Raw genomic sequence first — 10,177 nt, 5'->3', positions numbered from 1 at the left:
TCACGGAGCTGACGGAGGCCGCGGACAGGGGGAGGCGCGGGCCGGGCGAGCGCGGAGCCCGGGTGCGAGGACTGAGGCGTAGTGGTCCCCGCCCGGTGGGGGGTTCAGGGCGGGAGGGGTCAGAGCGGGAGGGGTCTGGGCGGGGCCTGCACGGAGACTGGGAGCACCCGAGCGGGTCTCGAACCCCGGCCCAGGTCCTCTGGGACTGATCCTTGAGCGAACTCTGCGGTTCCAGCTGACCTGGGGTCCCGTGGATGGCGGTGTGTGTGTGTATGCGTGTGTGTGCATGCATGTGCATGTGTGCGCGTGCGTGTGTGCGTGCGTGTGGTGTGTGCTTGCGTGTGGTGTGTGCGTGTGTGTGCGCGTGTGTGCGTGTGTGTGTGCGCGTGTGGTGTGTGCGTGTGTGTGCGTGAGTGTGGTGTGTGCGTGTGTGTGCGTGTGTGCGCGTGTGCGTATGTGTGCATGCGTGTGGTGTGTACGTGCATGTGCATGTGTGCGCGTGCGTGTGGTGTGTGCGTGTGTGTGTTCCCAGGGTCTCCGGGGAGGCCTCCGAAATGTGGGGCGTCATGAAGAGGAGCAGGTGACAGGGAGAGTGGTGGTGGGGCCCGGGGTGACTCGGAGCAGACTGCGGCCCCGCCTCAGAGATTGAGTGATGGGTCAGGTAAAGGTGCTGCAGCTGTCCCCGCCCCCACGGAATACCTCGGCCACCAGAGGTTGTTTTGTATGGGGTCGGGTCTGGGCCACACCCAGCCCTACTCGGGGCTTTTGCCTCGTGGTGGGGTTTGGGGACCATGAGCTGCCTGGGACTCGCCTGGAGTCAGCCTCGTGCTGGGCGACCTGTGTGTTAGGCGCTGGCCCCGCTGCACCCAGGCGTGGGCGCGGCCTCGGCGCCAGACTGCAGTGAGGCTGGGGGTGCTGGGTTAGAAATTACGGGGACGTTATCGGCAGAGTTGGGAGGATGCTCAGCTTTTGGGTAGAGCCAACAGTGATAAGAGCGATCTTGGGGGCAGAGATAGTCCGGGGCTTAAGGCCTCGAGGGGCCCGCACCCCTGAACATTCCTGCCAGCCGAGCACTGGCGGTGGGTGGGGCCGGCAGACCGATCCGGCAGGGAAGTCCCGGAGCAGGCGAGGCACCCGCCTAGTCCCGAGAGTGGCGTCACAGCAAGGAGAGGCCACGCACCCACAGCGCCCCCGTGCTTTTGCTCAGCAAGCCACAAGTCACTAGGTCGTGGGGTGGACGTGGGGGACACTGGAGAGTTAAGACGGGAAGGACAGGCCCGGCTCTGCAACGTGCCCTCAGTTTCATTCCAAACGCGTTTTTCCTTGGCAAGTTAGAACGTGGTTTTGGTCTTTTATTTTTTTTCCCAGTTTTTACATAATTTTATAGTTGCCAATATTAAAAACGGGGTGGTCAGCTGTATCACCATATTAAAAGCTCCAGGATTCCTGGAGTGACATCTTGTACTGTACACCACTGACGTACCCAAACAAGGGCCTACTGGCTCCAGGTTTAAATATCAGGATCTTCACACGCTTTCTCTAAGGAAACTTTTGAGGATCATTTTTAGCGGATTATTCATAACAAGCAATACAAAATAAATGATTTATGTCTTGCTTTGGGGGTAGGTTTTGGGGGTCAGAGTGGAAACATTCGAAATATGGCGGTGGGAAGGTGGAATAGTGGTGGGATTGATGCTGGAATATTAAATGTAATAAATTATTGTGAACTTTATAAAAATTAAAATTAAGGGGCTGGAGAGATAGCACAGCGGGTAGGGCGTTTGCCTTTCATGCGGCCATCCCAGGTTCAATTTCCAGCATCCCATATTGTCCCCTAAGCACTGCCAGGTGTAATTCCTGAGTGCAGAGCCAGGAGTGACCCCTGTGCATTGCTGGGTGTGACCCAAAAAGCAAAATAAATAAATGAAAATTAAAAATAAATAAAAACGGGACAGGGGAATGGTTGGGGATAGTACAGAAAATTCCGGCATCCATAGGGTATCCCGAAGCACGGCCAGGAGCGATCCCTGAGCACAGAGCTAGGAGGAATTCCTGAGCACCGCTGAGGTGTCGTCCAAACCATCGTCCCCCTCAAATAATCCCCTCGGGCTTCCAGGTTGGGAAATGGCTCAATGCGTTGGAATACAGGCCTGAGTTTGATCACCCCAAATACGCAATAACAACACACCAGCTCCACTGTGGAGCAACACTGCAGCTCCCCAAACAGAACAAGCTCTTCACTGACCCCGTTCTCCCCAGGCTCCCCGCCAAACGACAGTTACAAAGTGGCTCTTTTTGTTTCTCACTTGAAACATTGCAACTGTTGGTGTCTCTGAAACCAGGCTGGGAGAGCAGTAAAGCATTTGCCTGCAGCAGACATGAGCCCAGTTCAATTTCTGCTACTGCGGAGGTCACTCCCACGTACCTCCAGGGGGGCTCCAGGGGGGCTCCTGAGCCAATCACACCCGGGGCATTCCTGACAGCTAGGGATAGCCCCCAATCACCACCAGGGGGCGCTGCTGAACACATAGCCAGGAACAGGTCCTGTGAGTCACCAGAGGATGCTCTGAGCACAGAGCCGGGAGGAGCCTGATTAGCACCGGGGGGGCACCTGAGCACTAGGCCAGGAGTAAGCCATGAATGGGGGGGCAGGGGGAGGGATCAAGGAGTAGCCCTCGACCCAGAGGGGACACTGAGCAGAGAGCATGCGTCGCTGTGTAGACCCGAGTACCTGTGAGCATGAGTGAGATGGATTCACTCTGGGCAGGAGCCCAAAGGACACTGAACCTTCGACAAACCTCAGCACCTGGGGCCAGAGAGACGGGAAGGAACCAAGGTTCATACAGCCCACACACGCTCAGCCTGGCTTCAACCCCCTCGGCACCAGCAGGACTGACCCCCGGGCAAGGGCCTGGAATGGCCTCAGGGCCACACCCAGTGGACTGAGTGCTCCCCTCTCTCTCCAAAAATGGATGAGTGGTTTCCAAGGCCCAGGCTGGGGAGGGTGCAGACATCGGGGCCTGGGGGAGGCAGGTGCACTAAGGGCATCCAAGGTGGCCCTGGCGGGTCTGGGTGATACAGGGGGGCACTGGCCTCGCACACAGCTGCCCTGGCTTGATCCCTGGTGTCCCACTCAAGTCCTGCCCTACGAGCTGTGCTATCTCCAGCCCAGCCACCCTGGCTTACAGCAAACCAGAGACCAGAATACCTGGTGGAGGGGCAATAGCACAGTGGGAAGGGCATTTGCCTGGCACGTGGCTAATTGTGGTTTGATCCCCAGCATCCCACAGGATCCCCCGAGCACCTCCAGGAGTGATTCCTGAGTTCAGAGCCAGGAGTGACTCCTGAACATCACAGGATGTGCCCCCCACCCACCAAGTACCTATATATATGTATATATATATGTATGTGTATGTATGTATGTATATATATATATATTTAGAGACAAGAGTCCCTTGCCCGCACTCCTGGCAGTCTTCCTCGGGGCCCCTCGGAGGGGATGGGCTCCAGCTTCCCTCCCCACCCCGAGCAGAGCTCCCGGAGGCCGAAGACCACCAGAACCTACCTATAGCCATGCTCGAGGCCCCTCTCCACACGATCGGACAGGCCTCACGCATGAAGGTACCGGCAGAGGAACCCAGGTGTGTGTACTCCCATCAATGGCCAACATCCAGAGACTTAAAAGCAAGCTCCCAGAAGCAATATCTTATAAGTGATATCTTTAACCTACTTCTCCCTCTGGGAAAAACTGGCAAGCTTCTGAGAGTTTCCTGCCCACATGGGACAGCCTTGCAAGCTTCCCATGGTGTATTCATATGCTAAATCCAGTAACAAGCTGGATCCCATTCCCCTGACCCTGAAAGAGCCTCCAGTGCGACATTGTTGGGAGGGCTGAGTCGAGAGAGAATTCTAAGATCTCAGGGAAAGGACGAATGAGAGGGTATTGAGCCCACTCGAGAAATCGACGATTAACGGGATTTTGTGATCGTCATTATGATATATATATATCATCTGGTGGGAGGCACCAGTGTTGAGCGACATCCCCTCACACTTCCATGGGGAGGACCATCTAATAGGGGACCCTCAAAGTTAACCCCTCGCCACAAACTGAAAATAGACAAAAACTCAAACACACAAGACCCCCAATTAAATAAAAGTATAGAGTCTTTATTATCAGAAAATTGCATAGTAGTAGGTGCTCTTTCAAATAGAGGGCCTGGGAACCCACTGGGAACAATCTTGGCTGGGTGCTTCCAACCGTCTTCCTCATGGGCAAGAGGTGGGGACCAAAATAATCACAAAATATCCGCTGTCTGGGTAACGGGATCGTGGGAAGGAACCATGAACCGACGGGTAATGGGATAGTGGTAAAGAACCACAATCTGATTTAAAGAGAAGATGAGACAAGAGGAGAGATTTCCACCAACGTGAAATCTCTGAAGGAGCTGGACTTTCCCAGAGAACTTTCTGGAGAGGCATCCTTCACCCCTAGGAGAGCAGGAAGGGTGAAGGCGCTGGCTGTGCGGTGTGAGGGGCTGAAATTGTGCTCAGGTCTGAGATGAATCAATGCCCCCATGTGCACACCCCAACACAGCTAATCAAGGGTGTATTACCCTGGCCACAGAAAGCCACATACTAGAAAAATAACTTAAAGGCTATACATTTGTCCTAATAAATATTCTGTCTTTCCAAATGAGCCCATGTTAGTTTCCAAAAAAGTCTCACAGGGGCCGGAGCGGTAGGACAGCAGGTAAAGTGCGGGTCTGGCACGCAGGGGGCCTGGGGGTCCATCCCCGGCCCCACCCAGGTCAGAGTGACACATGAGTGAACCCTGGGTGCGGCCCCAAAACCAGAATCCAAAAACAGGACGAACGAAGTACAGAAAGGGGTCACAGCTGCGCCAAAGAGGGGCTCGTTGGCTTTCTGCATTGCACAGTAGTGGGATGAGGGGGAAAAAAAACAAAATGAAAACAATAAGTCAGTTCTGGTCCCCAGGTGTAAACAGTGACTCCCTTTCTCCGTGGCCGCGCGGGAGAAGCAAGTTCTGCTGGAAGCGGAGCACTTGGGCTGCAAGGCACGCGGCGGCCGCTCGGACAGGCACGAGGCCCCTGGAGGGCTCATGACTCCCGCCCTTCGAGTCTCACTCCACCGTCACCGACTTGGCCAGGTTCCTGGGGAAGTCGACCTGGAGAGAGAAAGGCGTCAGCTCCGGGCGCCCTGGGTGGCCACAAGGAGAGGCCAGCACTGGGCTGGACCAGAAGATCCAACTGTCCAGTGGGGACGGTATCGGCCTCTCACGGCATCCCATCAGGTCCCCAAGTACCACCTGCTTTGGCCCCCAAACAAATGACAGCAGAACATCACACAGACTTGTCACTCTCTAGTCCTGGAACTCCATCCCGGTCATTTCACACAACCCACGACTGTGGACACACACCCCCCCTTCATGCTCCCCAAGTTTTTGTGGGTTTTTTTCTGTTTCAGGAGAGCGGGCTGGCCACAAACCAAAGTGCCACACATGAGGAATAAGATATTGAATTTGCTAATTACGCAGCCTCTGGGAGATGAACTCATTTAGGTAAAACAGTCCCTTGTGGTTTGCCAAGGGATTATTTGTTGCAGGTGTAGAAAAGTTTCTGTATCAATGTAGCACTGTCTTCCCGTTGCTCATCGATTTGCTCAAGCAGGCACCAGTAACGTCTCCATTGTGAGACTTGTTGTTACTATTTTTGGCATATCAAATACACCATGGGGAGCTTGCCAGGCTCTGCCGTGGGGGCAGGATACTCTTGGTAGCTTGCTGGGCTCTCTGAGAGGGACGGAGGAATCGAACCCAGGTCAGCCGCGTGCAAGGCAAACGCCCTACCCGCTGTGCTATTGCTCTAGCCTGAGGAAAATTTAAACTACAGAAAAGTTATCTTAAAGAAAGTGACTTATGCTGGGGCCAGCGTGATAGGGCAGCAGGTAGGGGTTTGCATCGCATGTGGACGAGCTAGGCTCCATCCCACCAGCCCATACGGTCCCACGATCTTGCGAGGAGTGATCCCTGAGCACAGACCCAGGAGTAAGCCCTGAGCAGCGCCTGTGTGGGTCTCCAAAATTATTTACCTTTTAATATTTATACCTAGTAGGTATTTAGGAACAAAGAACTCTTTGGGTAACATGTCCCCTCTTTGCTGGGTTTGATGCGATTAGACATTTGGTTGTCGGCGCCACAGTAAGGTGCTTGCCTTGTGCACAGCAGACTTGGGTTCTAGCCTCAGCCCCTGTAGGGTCCCTCGAGCCCGGCCAGGAGAGACCCCTGAGGGCAGAGCCAGGAGTCAGCACTGAGTACCATCAGGGATGGCCCAAAACAATAATTTTTACGTTTCTGGCTTTGAAGTTTCAGGGTTGCACTTGTGCACGCTCACAGCATGCAGTGGCAAGGAATGTTCCTTACCTGCCCGCCCCAACGTGAAATTATAAAAAAAAAGTTGTTTTTTTTATAAAAAATAAGCCTTTTCTTATTTATTTATATATTTGCTTTTTTTAGGTCACACCCAGCGATGCACAGGGGTTACTCCTGGCTCTGCACTCAGGAATTACTCCTGGCGGTGCTCAGGGGACCATATAGGATGCTGGGAATCGAACCCCGGTCGGCCACGTGCAAGGCAAATGCCCTCCCCGCTGTGCTATCGCTCCAGCCCCTAAAAAACTGTTTTTAATATATTATCACTATGGGGTCCGCACGGTGCGGGCTTGGGGGTGGCTGTGGGGTGCTGAGGGTCGAACCCGGCCTTGTCCGTGCGTGGCTGGTGCTCTAGTCCTTGCGCCCACTGCTACCCGGGTTCCTGGACTTACATCGTAGCCTCGGAGAACTGCGAGGTGGAAGGAGAGCAGCTGCAGGGGGATGACGCTGAGGATGCCCTGCAGGCAGTCCACGGTGGGCGGCAGCTCGATGGTCTTGTAGGCGAACTTGGAGCTCTCCGTGTCATCCCGGGAGCACAGGATGATGGGGCGCCCCTGCCGGGGGAGGGGCGCGCAGTGAGCCCGCGGGGAGAACACTGCAGTGCTAACGGCCACCGAGGCACAGGGGACCACAGGGCTTTGAGGGTCAGTGTCTTCGTTCCAGCAGGTGTCACCCCCGCATCACCCTATGTGCTCATTGGCGGCGCCCCCCCCACACACGGGGCTGGCAGGACGCGCTGGCTGCATTGCAGAAAACCACCACTAGGGAGCGCAGTGGTGCGGGCTGGAAAGACCAAGGGGTCGCCACTGAGGGAAAAGCCTGCAGGGCGGCGGGAAGGGGCAGTGCTCAGGCTCAGAGGCAGGACCACGCTGGGCACGCGGGGCAGCAGGGCGGCGGGAGCAGCAGCGCCTTGGGGAGGGCTCACGAGGGACCAGCCCAGTAGCTGCTTCTCTGGCTTTCAGAACGACCTTGCGGCGGGCAGGCTCGGCTGTGCCGGGGGTCCCTCCGGGCAGGCCAGGGGCCCCGTGCAGCACTGGGGACAGAGCCCCGGCCGGAGCAAGCAGCACCCCCTCCCCCCCGCCAGGCTGTCTCTCCGCGCCCTGCGTGACTTAAGTCTGTTCTTCTTTGGTTCTGTTTTGGGGCCACCCTGGTGCTGCTCAGGGCTGGCTCCCGGCGGGCTGGGGGCCCTGTGGGATGCCGGGGCCAAACCCAGCTGACCACGTGCAAGGCAAGCACTGTCCCCGGTCCTACCGCCCCGCCCCGCCCCGCAGCTTCTGGGAGAGGAAGTGGAATGGTGCTTTGGTTTGGACACGCCAGGCTGCCCTCAGTGACTCCTGGCTGGGGTCACTCTGGTCCACGGGGACCAAGGTCAAGCCTGGGCCTCCCGCAGGCCAGGGCTGTGGTCCAGCCCCCTGAGGCCTCTTTCCAGCCTGCAGCCTGGCTTGCCAGCCTTGGTGCTCTGGTGAGCCGCAGGGTACGGGCAGGCTCAGATGCATCCCCTCCTCCTGACCCCATGGAGCAAGATGGCTGTGGCACCTGGCCACACTGGGGTAGGGTCACAGCCTCACACCTGTATGGAACCTTCCTCCACGCCTGCAGATTCCGTCACAGTGGAGTCACCCTTAGGACCACCTCCGGGCTTGCAGACAGCTCTGGGTGGGGTGGGTGGGGGGGTCATGGTTCTATGTAGGCTGGACTATGGGCTGTAAATCATGGAACCATGTCCCAGCCCCTCCGGGTGGATCCCGAACTGCACAGTGGGACCTACTGCCTTGGGGCATGTGGTTTCACCAGGGCTTGGACTCAGGACCTCATGCAGGCCAGTGCGTTAGGCCATTGAGTCATCTTAGGGAATGGGGTGACACTGAAGCTCATGATGCAATTTCACCCCCCTGCCACTTCCTGCCTTATCTCAGAATGGGTCTGGGGGAGTCTTAGCTCCCGCTTGCAGGATCACACAGATCTTCCTGCTTGGTTGGTTTTGGTTTTCAGCAGTGCTCAGGGCTGACTCCTGGCTCTGTGCTCAGGGATCTCTCCCAGTGGGCTGGGAGGACCGTAGGGGGTGCCCACCGGCCCAGCTCTTCCATCCCCGTCTTCATCAGTATGCTCACGGCTAAGAAATAGGACCTAAAAGTTTTCCAGGTTTTCGAAACTCCAGTGATTGACATGCCTGAGTTGTGGAGATACCCCCAAGAGCACCAGTTGGGGTGACTGTGGCTGACCCTGTGAGGTCTCCCTTACCCGCCCTGGGAGGGACCACCGATCAGAGCAGGGGCAGCCCACCACAGCGCCAGCCCCCAGCCAAACAGGCACGGGGGCCCGGAGTGAGTCTGTGAAACGTGACCCAAGGCAGCGTAATCAGTGTCAGAGGAGGAAAGAGTGACCCAATCTCCAGGCAGGACCAAACGCCCTTTCCCGAGCGGAAGCAACACGCAGTGGGTAGGCACTTGCCGTGCACGTCTGGCCTGAGTGTTCAACCAGGTTCAGTCCCCGGCACCACAGAGCTCCTGAGTTCAGTCAGGAGGGAGCCCCAAGTGCGAAAGCAGAAGCAAGCCCTGAGCACGGGCAGGTGAGACCCCCAAACAAAACAGACAGTTTCCGGGAGTCCCTGTGGGTGTGTCACGAGTGTGGCGCATGCCCGAGGCTGTTGTAAGCGGCCCTGTCCCCTCACCGCAGGCCCTTCACTGGCCGGCCCGCGCGAGGCGTCAGGCGGGCCCTCACCTGGCGCGCTGTGATCTGCTGCAGGGCGTTCTGGCACTTGGTGAAACAGGGGTCCTTCATGATGACCATGATCACGGGCATCTGCTGGTCGATGAGGGCCAGGGGCCCGTGCTTCAGCTCGCCAGCCAGGATCCCCTCCGAGTGCATGTAGGTGATCTCTTTGATTTTCTGGGGAAGGCAGCGCAGGGCTGGAGGGCAGCGGCGGGCCAGCGGGAAGGAGACGGGGCAGGGCTGGGGCTGGGGACAGACGCCCCTGGACACTGGCACGCCTTGAGGGCAGTGGGCAGGAAGAGGGGCTGTCCTGCCCGGGTGCAAGGCTGGGCAGGGCAGGGGGTGGACCCCAGATCAACCCACCCCTGCACCTCACTGGACAGGATGGGAGCTCGCGCGCGCGCGCGCGCGCGCGTGTGTGTGTGTGTGTGTGTGTGTGAGACCCTCAACAGCTTCCCTAACCAGCAACGCCCTACGCCGGCCTGTCACTTGCCCCCCGATTCTGGAGCCCCCCAGATTCCATCCAGCCCCTGTTCAGCAAAACGCAGCTCCCGGCACCTCTCCCCTCCCTGAAATCCACGTACTCGGCTCCTTGAGCAAGTGTTTCCGAGCCGCCCTGGCCGCCCCACACAGCCCTAACTGCCCCCAGAACCACTCTGGGGCCACTGACTTCGGCCAGTCTCGGAAACCAAAGCTTCTTTCTTTCTGGCTCCCGGGGCCCCGAGAGGGGCCGAGACCCCTCTCTCGGTGAAGCTCACTCACCGCCTCTCCTCGTGAGCCTCCCCCACACCCGAAGCCACGGCATGCCACATGAGCTGGAAGGTGGCCGAACCTGCACCCCGCGGGCCTTGCGAGTCTCCCGCTCGGGGCCACACCTGACCGTCCTCAGGGGATACTCCTGGTTCTGTGCTTAGGGGTCACCCCTGGAAGTGCTCAGGGGCCCCAGGTGGTGTCAGGGATGAGACGAGATGCCTTCACTCCCCACCGCCCTATTTCTCCGCCCTCAGAGGCACGCGT

The 10,177-nt window shown here is 57.7% G+C and overlaps 1 protein-coding gene across 1 annotated transcript in view; it reads right to left on the bottom strand.

Annotated features, from left to right (window-relative positions):
* Positions 1–4,237: 4,237 nt before the first annotated feature.
* GFPT2 (glutamine-fructose-6-phosphate transaminase 2) overlaps positions 4,238–10,177 on the bottom strand; it is a 38,757-nt gene continuing 32,817 nt past the window's right edge. Inside the window, exons 17-19 of the mRNA XM_055127738.1 lie at positions 9,170–9,337; positions 6,841–7,002; positions 4,238–5,185 (exon numbers count right to left, since the gene is read on the bottom strand). Of these exons, the coding sequence (XP_054983713.1) occupies positions 5,141–5,185; positions 6,841–7,002; positions 9,170–9,337 (375 nt within the window). The 3' untranslated portion in view covers positions 4,238–5,140. The remainder of the gene's footprint in view (positions 5,186–6,840; positions 7,003–9,169; positions 9,338–10,177) is intronic.

This window comes from Sorex araneus, chromosome 2 (assembly GCF_027595985.1).
Source record: "Sorex araneus isolate mSorAra2 chromosome 2, mSorAra2.pri, whole genome shotgun sequence".
Taxonomy (NCBI): domain Eukaryota; kingdom Metazoa; phylum Chordata; class Mammalia; order Eulipotyphla; family Soricidae; genus Sorex; species Sorex araneus.
The sequence above is the reverse complement of the archived record's forward strand: the minus strand, read 5'-3'. Positions and strand labels throughout refer to the sequence as shown.